This window comes from Oncorhynchus keta, chromosome 6 (assembly GCF_023373465.1).
Source record: "Oncorhynchus keta strain PuntledgeMale-10-30-2019 chromosome 6, Oket_V2, whole genome shotgun sequence".
Taxonomy (NCBI): Eukaryota; Metazoa; Chordata; class Actinopteri; order Salmoniformes; family Salmonidae; genus Oncorhynchus; species Oncorhynchus keta.
Window position 1 is genome coordinate 42,659,169 of NC_068426.1, and position 18,061 is coordinate 42,677,229.

General features: G+C 43.3%; 1 protein-coding gene across 1 annotated transcript in view; it reads left to right on the forward strand.

Annotated features, from left to right (window-relative positions):
• LOC118385546 (stromelysin-3-like) overlaps positions 1–12,667 on the forward strand; it is a 50,858-nt gene extending 38,191 nt beyond the window's left edge. Inside the window, exon 9 of the mRNA XM_052521723.1 lies at positions 12,534–12,667. Within this exon, the coding sequence (XP_052377683.1) occupies positions 12,534–12,596 (63 nt within the window). The 3' untranslated portion in view covers positions 12,597–12,667. The remainder of the gene's footprint in view (positions 1–12,533) is intronic.
• The last annotated feature ends 5,394 nt before the right edge of the window (positions 12,668–18,061 follow it).

Below are 18,061 nucleotides of genomic sequence, written 5' to 3' on the forward strand. Positions count from 1 at the left end.
TAAATTCACTTATATTTATATATTGTATTTAGTATTTTATTGGGATCCCCAATTAGCCGCTGCCAAGGCAACCAGTGGCTGCTCTTCCTGGGGTCCAAACCAGAAACAATACAGCAAATAAAATACATGATATACACTGAATGCACAAAACATTAGGAACACCTGCTCTTTCCATGACAGACTGACCAGCTGAAAACTATGATCCCTTATTGATGTCACCTGTTAAATCCAATCAGTGTAGAGGAAGGGCAGGAGACGGGTTAAAGAAGGATTTTTAACCCTTGAGAGAATTGAGAAATGGATTGTGTATGTGTGCCACTCAGAGGGTGAATGGGCAAGACAAAATATTGAAATGCCTTTGAATGGGTTTGTAGGTGCAAGGCTCAACAGTTTCCCATGTGTATCAGGAATGGTCCACCACCCAAAGGACATCCAGCAAACTTGATACAACTGTGGGAAGCTAAATGACTTAAATGTAAATGTAATGTAAGCGTTGAAATCAACATGGGCCAGCGTCCCTGTGGAACACTTTCGACACCTTGTAAAGTCCATGCCTCGATGAATTAAGGCTGTTCTGAGAGCAGTGAACATAATACTACATAATCTCCTTCCTCTGCCTCATGCTTTATAAACAGGAGATGGCTCTTCACAGTCCACATTGTGCCTTAAGGTTATTTTCTGTTATTTTAAATATAGTTTTATTGCTAGCTTCAATTACCTGGGGTGGCAGAGAGCTCCATGTAGTCATGGCTTTATTTAATACTTTGTTTGCCAGCCTCTGTTCTGTACCTGGGGACTGTGAAGAGACGTCTGATTACATGTCTTGTGTTGTTCTAATGAGTCTCCGAACTGTGTGCCAACTGCTTGAACAGACAGTGCAGTACCTTCAACACCCCGCACAGAACCAATAGTTATGCAGTCAATCTCTCCTCGACTTTGAGCCTGGAGAGATCGACATGCGTGTTACTGACATTCGTCCTCCGTGTATATCTCAGTGCGATATGTGCTGCTCTGTTCTGGACCAACTGCAATTTACCTAGGTCCCTCTTTGCCATCAAATGACCACACAACTGGGCAGTAGTCCAGGTGTGACAAAACCAGGACCTGTAGGACCTGTCTGTTCGACTGAGATGTTAAGAAAGCAGAGCAACGCTTAATCATGGACAGACCTCTTCCCATTTAAGCATCCATTGAATACATGTTTTGACCATGACAGCTTGTTACCTAGGGTTACACCTAGCAGTTTAATCTCCTCAACATGCTCAATCACCACATTATTCAATGATAGATCTAAATTAGGTTGATTTAGAATTGAGTGGGTGATTTGTCCCAAAAACGATGCCTTTGGGTTTTGAGCTATTTAGCACCATGCCTGTTGCTAGTTAGAGCTCCAGACAGTTTAGAATGGCTATGTTAAGGGTGTCAGTTATTTATTTTACTGGCGTAGCCGAAGTCAGTGGAAGATCATTAGTAAAAACAAAATCGCATATCTGACACACGATAAAGAATTACTTCTATTGAAATATTCTGACTAACATTATGGGACCCGGAGGCGTTACATCCGCTAACATTGAATCTCTCAAAGTTGTGGAATGATTATTAGCAGAAAGACTGCATACGGGGGCCATTTATAATATAATAATAATAATAATATATGCCATTTAGCAGACGCTTTTATCCAAAGCGACTTACAGTCATGTGTGCATACATTCTACGTATGGGTGGTCCCGGGAATCGAACCCACTACCCTGGCGTTACAAGCGCCATGCTCTACCAACTGAGCTACAGAAGGACCACATATAACATGCCATATAACATGAATACCATGCAACAAATTGCAACAAATTGCAACAAATTGCAAACATCTAAAACTGTTATCACAGTGCTGTATCAGTAATGTTATTAAATCATTGCAACATAATACATTTGGATTGCGTCAACTGCATCCTATTGAAGTGCAGGCATTATTGTAAGGATTGTTCCCGGACAATGTGGACTGTGCTCATGTTTTTGGTCATGAGCTGAGGGCCCAAAGCAGATCTGGTACCAATCTATCCTTCTCACTGAGGTCCAATTGTGTTGAAATAGAACCCAGGTTCTATTGTGAAAGAGGAGGAAGGGAAGCGCTACTAAGGTACACAATAGTACATTTTGGTAGACAGAAGGTGCTCTTTGGTAAAAGGGGTAAATTGGTCATCAAAAAGAAAGGAGGACCAAAGGCCCTCTTCATATAATTAATTAAAATGCCTTTATTAGTATGGCATGTTCAATAGAAACAACAGTTGAAAAATCTGACACGTTTCGGCTGCATATCATTCTGCATATCATTCTGCATATCATTCTGCATATCATTCTGCATATCATTCTGCATATCATTCTGCATATCATTCGTCAGGGAGTACAAAAAAATAATACAATGCCATCTTTTTTCACAGCTTTTCCAATTAGCCCTCATTTGAAGAGGGAGTGGTTACAAAACACCTAGGTGTGTCCAATTAATTCTGTAACCACATTTTAATTCATTATATGAAGAGAGCCTTGGTCCTCCTTTCTTTTTTGATGACCAGGTTCTATTGTGTTGGAAATGGAACCCGGCTGTTCTGTGCTCCCGCCCCACAGTAATCAAGGCGACAGACAGGGACACATTCAATACCGCCTTGCTCTTGCCTGCATCTAGGTGATCTAGGGTGTAATCATTAGTATAACAGTTGCAAATGAGAGTTTCTATTGGACAAATACCGGTATTTTTATCCCCATGACCATTTGCTCATTGTATACCGTAATTTCCGGACTATAAGCCGATACTTTTGAACCTCGCGGTTTATACATTGACGCGGCTAATTTATGGATTTTTCCGGCTTTCACAAGATTCATGCCGCCAAAAAACTGAGCACCGTCACATAATGTGACGTAAATCGAGCGCGCTCAACCTTCCCATCATTCTGATTACGGTAGTCATTTTGTCACCCTCATCATGGCAAAGACACGGAGAAATGCATATGATGCAGCTTTCACGTTGAAGGCGATCGATCTGGCTGTTGGAGAAGGAAATAGAGCTGCTGCACGGGAGCTTGGCCTTAATGAGTCGATGATAAGACGTTGGAAACATCAGCGTGAGGAACTGACTCAGTGCAAAAAGACAACAAAAGCTTTCAGAGTGAAGAAAAGCAGATGGCCCGAACGAGAAAATGAGCTTGAAGACTGGGTCAACACACAGAGAGCAGACGGCCGAGGTGTTTCAACTGTGCAGATCCAACTGAAAGCAAAAACAATCGCCAGCGCAATGAAGTTTGAGGATTTTAGAGGTGGACCATCATGGTGTCTAAGATTTATGAGACGTAAGGGCCTGTCCATCAGGGTACGGACGAGTCTGTGTCAGCAGCTCCCTCCCGACTACGAGGAAAAAGTTTCAAACTTCCGCAAATTCACTGATGCAAAGATAGAGGAGCATGCCATCGGCCCGCACGACATCATAAATATGGATGAGGTTCCTCTGACGTTTGACCTGCCTCTCACTCGGACTGTCAACAGGAAAGGCGAATCATCCGTCACGCTGAAAACAACTGGGCATGAAAGAACGCACTTCACCTGTGTTCTGAGCTGCAACGTCATCGGGAGAAAAGCCACTTCACCTGTGTTCTGAGCTGCAACGTCATCGGGAGAAAAGGCACTTCACCTGTGTTCTGAGCTGCACGGCATCGGGAGAAAAGGCACTTCACCTGTGTTCTTTAAACGCATTACGTCATGGGAGAAAAGAAACATTCCTGAGGAATTGTGAGAAAGTCAACAAGAAAGGATGGATGAAAGGCCTAATGCATGAATGGTTCTGTTAGCTGCAACGCATCGGGAGAATTCTTTCACAAGAACACCTTTGTTCTGGGTTGCACAGCATGGGGGCCCACTTACCAGATTCTGTGAAAGAAGCCATCAAGAGGAAAACCAATTCAGCTGTGATTCCTGGCTGCATCCTTCGGGAGAAAACGGGCTCTTCACCTGTGAAGAGCTGCAACTTATCGGGGAAAAGCTCTTCACCTGGGTTCTGAGCTGCAACGAGCATCGGGAGAAAAGGCACATCACCTGTGTTCTGAGCTGCAACGGCATCGGGAGAAGGGGCAGCTGGACACCTGTGTTCTGAAGAGGCAGCTGGACTGCTGCGTGAGAAGGGGCCACTGGACCTGTGTTGAAGGGGCAGCTGGACTGCTCGGGAGAAAAGGCACTTCACCTGTGTTGAAGGGCAGCTGAGCTCACGGGGCATTTGCCTCCGGATGAAAGTGACTTCACCTGTGTTCGACAATGAAAACGATCCAACGTCGGATGAAAAGCAATTCACCTGAGGTATTCAACTGCACGGCATCGAAGGAGATGACTTCACCTGGTTCTCAGCTGCACAGGAGGAGAAATAGTGACTTCAATGACTTTATTGGTAGGCTACTGTTTAATTTTTGTAAAAAGCACTTCACCTGTTTATTTTTGCTGCAACGGCGTATCGGGAGAAAAGGCACTTTACCTTTTTGTTAGCTGCCGGTTTCGGGAGAAAAGGCACATCACCTGTGTTTTTGTTGCAACGTCACCGGGAGAAAAGGCTTATTTATGTACAAAATACTACACCTGTGTTCTTAGCTACAAAATCGGGAGAAAAAAAATCCGTTCACCTGTGTATATTCAGGTGCGCTTAATAGTCCAGAAATTAGTAAAGCTTTATCGCCACCTGTGTTCTCCTCTTACCTTTTCGGGAGCCAAAGGCACTTCACCTATCCGTTCTTTAATGGTTAAGAAAAAAAGGCACTTCACCTGAAAAGTTCCAGTGCTGCAACGTCATCTAGGGAGAAATAGCATCCCTGTGTTCTGAGCCAGGTGTTTGAGTAGGCTAAACTAGCTAGCTGCTAGGTTCTGAGCTGAAAAAAAATACAACAAAATAAAAGCCTCTTCACCTGTGCTTCTTTAATTTTTAAAGAAATGAATTAGTTTAAAACTGCTCACCATTGTTCTGAGCTGCAACTCTTCGGGAGTCAACTACTTCACCTTTTATGGATTGCAGTGCTAGCTAGATGTAAGAAGAAAGGCACATCACCTGTGTTCTGAGCTGCTACGTCTATCGGGCTATATGTGCACATCACCTGTGTTCTTAGCTGCAACAGTGATTGAGTTATATTATTAGCCTTAAATATGACTATCCAATCGACTCATCACCTTACCAATAAATAGTATGCTCTTACATAAGTCTGCAAATGCGATGATGCATGGAATGCTTTATAATAAAGGTGCATTTTTCTAGTGAAAATGTGCTTTCCTAAACTTGAAACTGACACGCTTTATCAGTCAACAACACACATATATTTTATAGTAAGAATAGGTATATAACAGAATGAAAGAGAACACATATTTTTTGTGCACAAAGTCATATTCTGGGCTTATAAAACAAGTTTTAATGAGCAAGAGCAGTGTGCAGTTCTCTCTTTTATTGACCTTATATCACAGAGGCTTATTCTACGAACGCATTTCTATAGACCAAACAAAACAATTATCATAACTGGTTTGGTTGTATTATGGTAGTATTTCCACCAGTAGATTTACCCACACACCACTACTGACGTTAATGTGCTGATTTGTTTACACCTGTGTTTTGTAAACGGCATCGGGAGAAAAGGCACTAACAACTGTGTTCAAAGCTGCCCTGGGCCTAAGATTTCCACCGATGCCATGCTTTATGCGCTGTTTGTCATGGAATCATTCCCAAGTCATCCTATAATTAATTGTTCTGAAATGTCAACATGAAAGGATTGAGGCAAGCCTAATGCATGAATTTCTCCTGAGCAGTTTGCAAGCACCGAGAACCAAGAACTTTCACAAGAACAGGCTTTGATTGGTTGTCAATGTTTTATCATCAGAGGGCCCACAAAAGATTCTCTGAAAGGAGCCATCGTTATAGTTCAAACTCAATTTTGCTGTGATTCCTGGGGTTAACCTGTTAACTAATTGTCGGCCCTTAGTTCATTTTAAGAGCCATTTTGGTCAAGTCTGCCAGTGGGTCCTGGGGTGGGCATTGTTGTTTTTCCACTGTTTTCAATGTGTTTGGCCTGAATGGTTCCCAATCAGAGGAGCTGTCTGCGTGTCTCTGATTGAGGGAACCATACTTAGGTAGCCTGTTCCCACCTGGATGAAAGTGAGGAGAGTTTTGTTGTCACCTTTCAGGACTGTTTTGATTTTCGGATGAAGCACTTTGAGGCTATTCAACTCGTGTTCAGTTCTATTAAATTAACATGGACACTTACCTTCCACAGGATGAAGAAGATTGTGACATCAATTACTTTATTGGTACCACTCAAAAGTTTAATTTATGTAACAAGGGTTTTTCTTTATTTTACTTTTTCTACAATGTAGAATAATAGTGAAGACATCAAAACTATGAAATAACACATATTAAATCATATAAAAACTAAAAAAGTGTTAAACAAAGTAGCCTTGATGACATCTTTGCACACTCTTGGCATTCACCTGGAATGCTTTTCCAACAGTCTTGATGGAGTTCCCACATATGCTGAGCACTTGTTGGCTGTTTTTCCTTCACTCTGTGGTCCAACTCATCCCAAACCAACTCAATTGGGTTGAGGTCGGGGGATTGTGGAGGCCAGGTCATCTTATGAATCACTCCATCACTCTCCTTCTTGGTAAAATAGAACTAAAACACCGCCTGGAGATGTGTTGGGTCATTGTCCTGTTTAAAAACAAATGATCGTCCCACTAAGCACAAAACAGATGGGATGGCGTATCGCTGCAGAATGCTGTGGTAGTCATGCAGGTTAAGTGTGCCTTATATTCTAAATAAATCACAGACAGTGTCACCAGCAAAGCACCATCACACCACCTCCTCCATGCCTCACGGTGGGAACTACACATACAGAGATCATCCGTTCACTTACTCTGCGTCTCACAAAGACATGGCGGTTGTAACCAAAAATCTCAAATTTGAACACATCAGACCAAAGGGCAGATTTCCACCGGTCTAATGTCCATTGCTCATGTTTCTTGGCCCAAGCAAGTCTCTTCTTATTATTGATGTCCATTAGTAGTGGTTTCTTTGCAGCAAAATCGACCATGAAGGCCTGATTCACAGTCACCTCTGAGCAGTTGATATAGTGATGTGTCTGTTACTTGAACTCTGTGAAGCATTTATTTGGGCTGAAATTTCTGAGGCAGGGAACTCTAATGAAATTATCCTCTGTAGCAGAGGTAACTCTGGGTCTTCCTTTACTGTGGCGGTCCTTATGAGAGTCAATTTCATCATAGCGCTTGATGGTTTTTGCAACTACACTTGAAGAAACATTCAAAGTTTTTGAAATGTTCCAGATTGACTGACCATGTCTTAAAGTAATGAAGAATTGTCATTTCTCTTTGCTTATTTGAGCTGTTCTTGCCATAATATAGACTTGGTCTTTTACCAAATAGGGCTATCTTCTGTATACCACCCCTACCTTGTCACAACACAATTGATTGGCTCAAACGCATTGAGGAAAGAAATTCGACAAATTAACTTTTAACAAGGCACACCTGTAAATTGAGAGAATGTGACGAGTGTTCAAAGCTGTCATCAAATTCTTTGAAGAATTTGAAATATAAAACATTTTTTGATTTATTAATTACTTTTTGGGGTATTCATTACATGATTTCATATGTTTTATTTCATAGTTTTTGTCTTCACTATTATTATACAATTTAGAAAATAGCAAAAATTAATAAAAACCCTTGAATGAGTAGGTGTGTCCAAACTTTTGACTGGTACTGTGTGTGTGTATACTGTATATCACTGTGTATGTGTATACATAATTTAAAATGTCCTTGTTTTTGAAAGAAAAGCTATTTTGTTTGCTCATTAAAATAACATCAAATTGATCAGAAATATAGTGTAGACATGTTGGAAATGACTATTGTAGATTGAAATGGCAGATTTTTTATGGAATATCTACATAGGCGTACAGAGGCCCATTATCAGCAACCATCACTCCTGTGTTCCAATGGCACGTTGTGTTAGCTAATCCAAGTTTTTAATTTTAAAAGGCTAATTGATCATTAGAAAACCATTCTGCAATTATGTTAGCACAGCTGAAAACTTTGGTCCTGATTAAAGAAGCAATAAAACTGTCCTTCTTTAGACTAGTTGAATATGTGGAGCATCAGCATTTGTGGTTTTTGATTACAGGCTCAAAATGGCCAGAAACAAAGAGCTTTCTTCTGAAACTTTCCAGTCTATTCTTGTTCTGATAAAGGAACTCTATTCCATGCTAGAAACTCCCAAGAAACTGAAGAAGTCGTACAACGCGGTGTCCCTTCACAGAACAGCGCAAACTGGCTCTAACCAGAATAGAAAGAGGAGTGGGAGTCCCCAGTGCACAACTGAACAAGAGGACAAGTACATTAGAGTGTCTAGTTTGAGAAACAGATGCCTCACAAGTCCTCAACTGGCAGCTTTATAAAATAGTACCCACAAAACACCAGTCTCAATGGTTAACAGTGAAGAGTCGACTCCGGGATGCTGGCCTTCTTGGCAAGGACAGTTTTATTGCTTTTTGAATCAGGGCAACAGTTTTCAGCTGTGCTGACATAATTGCAAAAGGGTTTTCTAATGATCAATTAGCCTTTCAAAATTATTAACATGGATTAGCTAACACAGCAGTGTCAGTTGCTGATAATGGGCCTATGAAGATATTCCATAAAAAAATCAGCCTTTTCCAGCTACATTAGTCATTTACAACATTAACAATGTCTACACTGTATATCTGATCAATTTGATGTTATTTTAATGGACAAAAAAATAGATTTTCTTTCAAAAACAAGGACATTTCTAAGTAAGCCCAAACTTTTGAACGGTAGTGTATATATATTTGTTTTTTTGATCATTGTAGTTATCGCGTTATCGTCCTTGGTGTGGACGGTCTTTAAATATATTTTTGCTCTTCTCACTAACGGTTAAGGGTTCCATCTTGTTATTCTATTGAGCCCTTTTTTATGTGAATAAAAGTGTCATCATATATTCCCCATTTGCACAAGGCGACTACTAGTCTACTTTTGCTTTCTTCCAATGTAATGCTTCAACCACTAAAAACTGCTCATACACATGGTCTAAAGTTTGGGGGAGGATGAGCATATTCTCACGCCGAGTTCAGTTATTGAGTTTGAGTTTATTTTATTTTTTACAGGGATAGTGCACATTAATCAACGTTTCAGTAAAAGTGCCGGTTTTAGCCAGCCGGCTGATTTTCAACCGCAGTCCCTGGGCATGTTATTTTCGAACTTTTGTGTGGGAACTGGCGCACGCATGTTTCTGGGCATATTTTGTCCATATGCAACGTTTATAAATGAGGCCCCTGCACTTGACCTGATGGTGACACTGAAGAATGAGAATCATATTGGCATGTCGAGGAGGAGGAACGCAGCCTGAGGGGGGAACAAGCCTGTACAGGCTCAGACACAGGCATGCACATACACATACACATATACATATTTTATACATGCATTATTCAGGTGGCAAGAGGATGTTGCCAAGTTCGAAAAAGTTCAGTTTCAGATTTTCCAGAGTTGAACTGATACAACAGATGTGGAAGGCAGGGTGCGGGGCTTGGTTGGCAGCCGAGCGGAAATGGAGGTTTCTGGGGACCTGGCATCCAAGGCTGAAATAAGGGGGCAAAGTTATCTGTTGGCTACTCTAAGGAATAGACAATTGAACAGTGGAAAAACAGCCCTCCAAGAAACTCCCTACAATATTTTTAAAAATGTAAAAATAAAGAAGGCTCAAGGTCATTGATGATTAGCTACAGATGCCCACAGATAAAATGACGTGGGTCGTGTTTCAGGGGACAAGACAATTGAACAAAAAACAGGTAAAAGTTTTTTAAAAATGTAAAAATAAAGAAGGCTCAAGGTCATTGGCCACAGATAAAATGACGTCAATATTTTTTTTTATTTCACCTTTATTTAACCAGGTAGGCTAGTTGAGAACAAGTTTTCATTTGCAACTGCGACCTGGCCAAGATAAAGCATAGCAGTGTGAATAGACAACTCAGAGTTACACATGGAGTAAACAATTAACAAGTCAATAACACAGTAGAAAAAAAGAGTCTATATACATTGTGTGCAAAAGGCATGAGGAGGTAGGCGAATAATTACAATTTTGCAGATTAACACGAGTGATAAATGATCGGATGGTCATGTACAGGTAGAGATATTGGTGTGCAAAAGAGCAGAAAAGTAAATAAATAAAAACAGTGTGGGGGATGAGGTAGGTAAAATTGGGTGGGCTATTTACCAGTAGACTGTGTACAGCTGCAGCGATCGGTTAGCTGCTCAGATAGCAGATGTTTGAAGTTGGTGAGGGAGATAAAAGTCTCCAACTTCAGCGATTTTTGCAATTCGTTCCAGTCACAGGCAGCAGAGAACTGGAATGAAAGGCGGCCAAATGAGGTGTTGGCTTTAGGGATGATCAGTGAGATACACCTGCTGGAGCGCGTGCTACGGGTGGGTGTTGCCATCGTGACCAGTGAACTGAGATAAGGCAGAGCTTTACCTAGCATGGACTTGTAGATGACCTGGAGCCAGTGGGTCTGGCGATGAATATGTAGCGAGGGCCAGCTGACTAGAGCATACAGGTCGCAGTGGTGCGTGGTATAAGGTGCTTTAGTAACAAAACGGATGGCACTGTGATAAACTGCATCCAGTTTGCTGAGTAGAGTATTGGAAGCTATTTTGTAGATGACATCGCCGAAGTCGAGGATCGGTAGGATAGTCAGTTTTACTAGGGTAAGTTTGGCGGCATGAGTGAAGGAGGCTTTGTTGCGGAATAGAAAGCCGATTCTAGATTTGATTTTAGATTGAGATGTTTGATATGAGTCTGGAAGGAGAGTTTACAGTAGCCAGACACCTAGGTATTATAGATGTCCACATATTCTAGGTCGGAACCATCCAGGGTGGTGATGCTGGTCGGGCCTGTGATGCAGGCAGCGAATGGTTGAAAAGCATGCATTTGTTTTTTTGCTAGCTTTTAAGAGCAGTTGTAGGCCACGGAAGGAGTGTTGTATGGCATTGAAGCTCGTTTGGAGGTTAGATAGCACAGTGTCCAAGGACGGGCCTGAAGTATACAGAATGGTGTCGTCTGCGTAGAGGTGGATCAGGGAATCGCCCGCAGCAAGAGCAACATCATTGATATATACAGAGAAAAGAGTCAGCCCGAGAATTGAACCCTGTGGCACCCCCATAGAGACTGCCAGAGGACCGGACAGCATGCCCTCCGATTTGACACACTGAACTCTGTCTACAAAGTAGTTGGTGAACCAGGCAAGGCAGTCATCAGAAAAACTGAGGCTACTGAGTCTGCCGATAAGAATATGGTGATTGACAGAGTCGAAAGCCTTGGCAAGGTCGATGAAGATGGCTGCACAGTACTGTCTTTTATTGATGGCGGTTATGATATCGTTTAGTACCTTGAGCGTGGCTGAGGTGCACCCGTGACCAGCTCGGAAACCAGATTGCACAGCGGAGAAGGTACGGTGGGATTCGAGATGGTCAGTGACCTGTTTGTTGACTTGGCTTTCGAAGACCTTAGATAGGCAGGGCAGGATGGATATAGGTCTGTAACAGTTTGGGTCCAGGGTGTCTCCCCCTTGGAAAGAGGGGGATGACTGCGGCAGCTTTCCAATCCTTGGGGATCTCAGACGATATGAAAGAGAGGTTGAACAGGCTGGTAATAGGGGTTGCGACAATGGCAGCGGAAAGTTTCAGAAATAGAGGGTCCAGATTGTCAAGCCCAGCTGATTTATACGGGTCCAGGTTTTGCAGCTCTTTCAGAACATCTGCTATCTAGATTTGGGTAAAGGAGAACCTGGAGAGGCTTGGGCGAGTAGCTGCGGGGGGAGCTGTTGGCTGAGGTTGGAGTAGCCAGGAGGAAGGCATGGCCAGCCGTTGAGAAATGCTTGTTGAAGTTTTCGATAATCATGGATTTATCGGTGGTGACCGTGTTACCTTGCCTCAGTAGCTGTGATTGCACTGATCATGTCAACATCATACTTTCAAAATCTTATCTAACAAGCTAGCAGTCATCATCATGAATCAAGTTGGCAATCTACTGGCAAATCCTTTTCAATTGTTGTCATATGCAGAGAAATTATGTAGAGCAATTATAGGTAAAACGTATCAGTGCTCATTGGCCATTGGACATAAACATTACACAACAAGTTGAAAATCGCAATGAGTGTTTTGGACGGAATCCGTGGCTAACTGCAAGCATTGCAAAGCAATCACTAGCCTGCTATTCAGTGGAGAGGATGTATGGTCCAAGTCTGGCTTTAAGGGTCTCCTTTCCAAGCTCACAAGGATAACCATTCAACATTGGGCAAGCTGTCAATCCAGCATGACTTCTGCCGCTTTCAAAACAACTGGAAACTCAGAGAACTCTGACTTCAGCAAGTTCAAGAACTAAACGGCCTCTTTCTAGAGCTCCGACCTGAAGATCACTAACGACATGATTCTACCTTATTTTTTTCCAGAGTTCCCAGTTGTCACGAAAGCACCATAAATCCAGAGAATGCCAGACTTTGATGAAAGTTTGATGACAAAATCTGACCACGAAGGACCAAGTGAGCACAGCACAAGGTGAGTCCAAAAATGTATTGTATACTGCTGCATAAATTTTGTAATATGCCAGGGAGATATGTCTACTGTAGCTAAGAGAGTAATACTAAATGTATGTTGTATTGTAAGCTGTTAGTAGCCCATGTGCCTCACCCTAATAATTTGATCCCCTTTCCCCTCATAATCTAGCCTACTGTTCTGACTCGGTGGTGCATATGTAGTCTATAGCCTGTTTCAGAGAAATGTCATTATCGAATATTGTAAGAGCTTTCATTGTCGGCTTATTGTCCCCTTTATTTATCCTACCTGACTTGGTGTACAGGGAGAATACTGTAAGAACAGACCGTGTTTTTATGGCGCCGGAGAGGGTGGCTGCCGTTTTATTAGCAAACAGCTGGAGGCAGGGCTTTCTCCTATAGAGCTCCATTTTTATGGAATGGTCTGTCTACCCATGTGAGAGACGCAGACTCGGTCTCAACCTTTAAGTCTTTACTGAAGACTCATCTCTTCAGTGGGTCATATGATTGAGTGTAGTCTGGCCCAGGAGTGTGAATGTGAACGGAAAGGCTCTGGAGCGACGAACCACACTTGGTGTCTCTGCCTGGCCGGTTCCCCTCTTTCTACTTGGATTCTCTGCCTCTAACCATATTACAGGGGCTGAGTCACTGGCTTACTGGTGCTCTTTCATGCCGTCCCTAGGAGGGGTGCGTCACTTGAGTGGGTTGAGTCACTGACGTGATCTTCCTGTCTGGGTTGGCGCCCCCCTTGGGTTGTGCCGTGGCGGAGATCTTTGTGGGCAATACTCGGCCTTGTCTCAGGATGGTAAATTGGTGGTTGAAGATATCCCTCTAGTGGTGTGGGGGCTGTGCGTTGGCAAAGTGGGTGGGGTTATATCCTTCCTGTTTGGCCCTGTCCTGGGGTATCATCAGATACCACAGTGTCTCCTGATCCCTCCTGTCTCAGCCTCCAGTATTTATGCTGCAGTAGTTTGTGTCGGGGGGCTAGGGTCAGTTTGCTATATCTGGAGTACTTCTCCTGTCTTATCCAGTGTCCTGTGTGAATTTAAGTATGCTCTCTCTAATTCTCTCTTTCTCTCTGAGGACCTGAGCCCTAGGACCATGCCTCAGGACTACCTGGCATGATGACTCCTTGCTGTCCCCAGTCCACCTGGCCGTGCTGCTGCTCCAGTTTCAACTGTTCTGCCTGCGGCTATGAAATCCTGACCTGTTCACCGGACGTTCTACCTGTCCCAGACCTGCTCTCTAGAGACAGCAGGAGTGGTAGAGATACTCTTAATGATCGGCTATGAATAGTCAACTGACATTTACTCCTGAGGTGCTGACTTGCTGCACCCTCGACAACTACTGTTATTATTATTATTTGACCATGCTGGTCATTTATGAACATTTGAACATCTTGGCCATGTTCTGTTATAATCTCCACCCGGCACAGCCAGAAGAGGACTGGCCACCCCTCATAGCCTGGTTCCTCTCTAGGTTTCTTCCTAGGTTTTGGCCTTTCTATGGAGTTCTTCCTAGCCACCGTGCTTCTACACCTGCATTGCTTGCTGTTTGGGGTTTTAGGCTGGGTTTCTGTACAGCACTTTGAGATATCAGCTGAGGTACGAAGGGCTATATAAATATATTTGATTTGATTGTATTGGTTCTTAACCAACCATGCTATTTTATTTGTTTTTTTCGCATTGTTTCTAACTTATTTTGTACATAATGTTGCTGCCGGACATCAGAACCGCGATTACTCACCTTGAATTGGAGACAGAAATGTTTTTTAATGAGTTAGACGAGAGGGATTTACTCCAGACATCCAAACAGGCCCTCAACCCGACACGTGAAAGAGACAGATTTCACAGAAGGAGATCTGGGTGCCGTGTGAGGATCAGGCAACGAGTGGATAATCTGCCTTTGCCATCCATACTATTAGCCAACGTACAATCGCTGGAAAATAAATGGGACGAAATAAAAGCACGTATATCCTACAGACGGGACATAAAAAATTGTAATATCTTATGTTTCACCGAGTCGTGGCTGAACGACGACATGAATACCATACAGCTGTCGGGTTACACACTGTATCAGCAGGATAGAGCTGGTGCATGATATCTAAGGAAGTCTCGAGGCTTTGCTCGCCTGAGGTAGAGTATCTAATGATAAGCTGTAGACCACACTATCTACCTAAAGAGTTTTCATCTGTATTTTTAGTCGCTGTCTACATATCATCACAGACTGATTCTGGTACTAAGACCACACTCAATGAGTTGGAAAATGCTCATCCAGAGGCGGTGCTCCTTATGGCTGGGGACATTAATGCAGGAAAACTTGCAACCAGAGGGAAAATAACTCTGGACCACCAATACTCCACACACAGAGATGCATACAAAGCTCTGCCTCACCCTCCATTTGGCAAATCTGACCAGAATTCTATCCTCCTGATTCCTGCTTACAAGCCAAAATTAAAACAGGAAGCACCAGTGACTCGGTCAATAAAAAAGTGGTCAGACGAAGCAGATGCTAAACAGTTCTGTAACTGTTTTGCGAGCACAGACTGGAATATGTTCCGGGATTCTTCCGATGGCATTGAGGAGTCCACCACATTAGTCACTGGCTTCATCAATAAGTGCATCGATGATGTTGTTCCCACAGTGACTGTACGTATATACCCCAACCAGAAGCCATGGATTACAGGCAACAGCCACACTGAGCTAAAGGGTTGAGCTGGGACTTCAACCCGGAACCTTCTGTAGCTCAGTTGGTAGAGCATGGCGCTTGTAACGCCAGGGTAGTGGGTTCGATTCCCGGGACCACCCATACGTAGAATGTATGCACACATGACTGTAAGTCGCTTTGGATAAAAGCGTCTGCTAAATGGCATATATTATTATATTATTATAAGAAATCCTGCTATGCCCTCCGACAAACCATCAAACAAGCAAAGCATTAATACAGGACTAAGATCGAATTGTACTACACCGGCTCCTACACTCATTGGATGTGGCAGTGGCAGGGCCCTGTTCACTCATGACTGTACGGCCAGGCACGACTCCAAAACCATAACTAAGTTTGCAGATGACACAACAGTGGTAGGCCTGATCACCGACAATGACGAGACAGCCTATAGTTAGGTCAGAGACCTGACCGTGTGGTGCCAGGACAACAACCTCTCCCTCAACGTTATCAAGACAAAGGAGATGATTGTGGACTACAGGAAAAGAGGACCGAGCACTCCCCCATTCTCATCGACGGGGCTGTAGTGGAGCAGGTTGAGAGATTCAAGTTCCTTGGTGTCCACATCACCAACAAACTAACATGATCCAAGCACACCAAGATAGTTGTGAATAGGGCATGACAAAACCTATTCCCCTTCAGGAGACTGAAAAGATTTGGGTCCTCAGATCCTCAAACAGTTCTACAGCTGCATCATCAAGAGCATCCTGACGGGTTGCATCACTGCCTGGTACGGCAACTGCTCGGCCTCCGACCGCAAGGCACGACAGAGGGTAGTGCATACGGCCCAGTACATCACCGGGGCCAAGCTTCCTGCCATCCAGGACCTAAATACCAGGCGGTGTCAGAGGAAGGCCCTAAAAATTGTCAAAGACTCCAGACACCCTAGTCATAGACTATTCGCTCTGCTACCACACGGCAAGAGGTAACGGAGCACCAAGTCTAGATCCAAGAGGCTTCTTAACAGCTTCTACCCTCAAGCCATAAGACTTGTGAACAGCTAATCACATTGCTACCCAGACTATTTGCATTGCCCCCCCCCCCTCCTCCTCTTCCAGTCTTTTACACTGCTGCCACTCTCTGTTGTTATTATCTATGCACAGTCACTTTAATATCTCTAAATACATGTACATATTATCTCAATTACTTCGACTAACCGGTGCCTCCACATTGACTCTATACCGGTACCCCATGTATAAAGCCTCGCTATTGTTATTTTACTGCTGCTCTTTTTTTTTTGGGGGGGGGGGGTATTTACTTAAAACTACATTGTTTAGGGCTTGTAAGTAAGCATTTCACTGTAAGGTTTAAACTTGTCGTATTCAGCGCATGTGACACATCGCATTTGATTTGATGTTCTGAATTCTGTCGCATTTCAAAAGTGTTGAACAAATCGTTATTTTGACTTCGTCTTTTATTCGAAATGACGGATTGCCTCTCAGCCGCTAGTCGTCCCCTCATCCAATAGTTTGTATATGTCAATTGTCAGTAGAAACCACATTTATTTAAGCAAGTCAGTCATATCAAATATGTTTTTTTTTAAAGGCAGTAAATGGCTGAAAGAACTGTTTTGCTGCCAGACAAGGCTCTGCTGATAGCCAGGTGTAATAGTGTTGCGACTGCTGTTGGGACAGCTGTTGGGACTGCTGTTGGGACAGCTGTTGGGACTGCTGTTGGGACTGCTGTTGGGACTGCTGTTGGGACTGCTGTTGGGACTGCTGTTGGGACTGCTGTTGGGACTGCTGTTGGGACTGCTGTTGGGACTGTTGGGACAGCTGTTGGGACTGCTGTTGGGACTGCTGTTGGGACTGCTGTTGGGACTGCTGTTGGGACAGCTGTTGGGACTGCTGTTGGGACTGCTGTTGGGACTGCTGTTGGGACAGCTGTTGGGACTGCTGTTGGGACAGCTGTTGGGACTGCTGTTGGGACAGCTGTTGGGACTGCTGTTGGGACTGCTGTTGGGACTGCTGTTGGGACAGCTGTTGGGACTGCTGTTGGGACAGCTGTTGGGACTGCTGTTGGGACTGCTGTTGGGACTGCTGTTGGGACAGCTGTTGGGACAGCTGTTGGGACAGCTGTTGGGACTGCTGTTGGGACAGCTTAATGTGGGCCCTAACAAGCTGACCACACCGCTCGCATCGCGTGCGTTGCAAAATCAATTTACACTTAGGTTGGAGTCATTAGAACTAGTTAACATACACTTAGGTTGGAGTCATTAAAACTAGTTTACATACACTTAGGTTGGAGTCATTAAAACTCGTTTACATACACTTAGGTTGGAGTCATTAAAACTCGTTTACATCCACTTAGGTTGGAGTCATTAAAACTAGTTTACATACACTTAGGTTGGAGTCATTAAAACTCGTTTACATCCACTTAGGTTGGAGTCATTAAAACTCGTTTACATACACTTAGGTTGGAGTCATTAAAACTTGTTTACATCCACTTAGGTTGGGGTCATTAAAACTTGTTTACATACACTTAGGTTGGAGTCATTAAAACTCGTTTACATACACTTAGGTTGGAGTCATTAAAACTTGTTTACATACACTTAGGTTGGAGTCATTAAAACTCGTTTACATACACTTAGGTTGGAGTCATTAAAACTTGTTTACATACACTTAGGTTGGAGTCATTAAAACTCGTTTACATACACTTAGGTTGGAGTCATTAAAACTCGTTTACATCCACTTAGGTTGGAG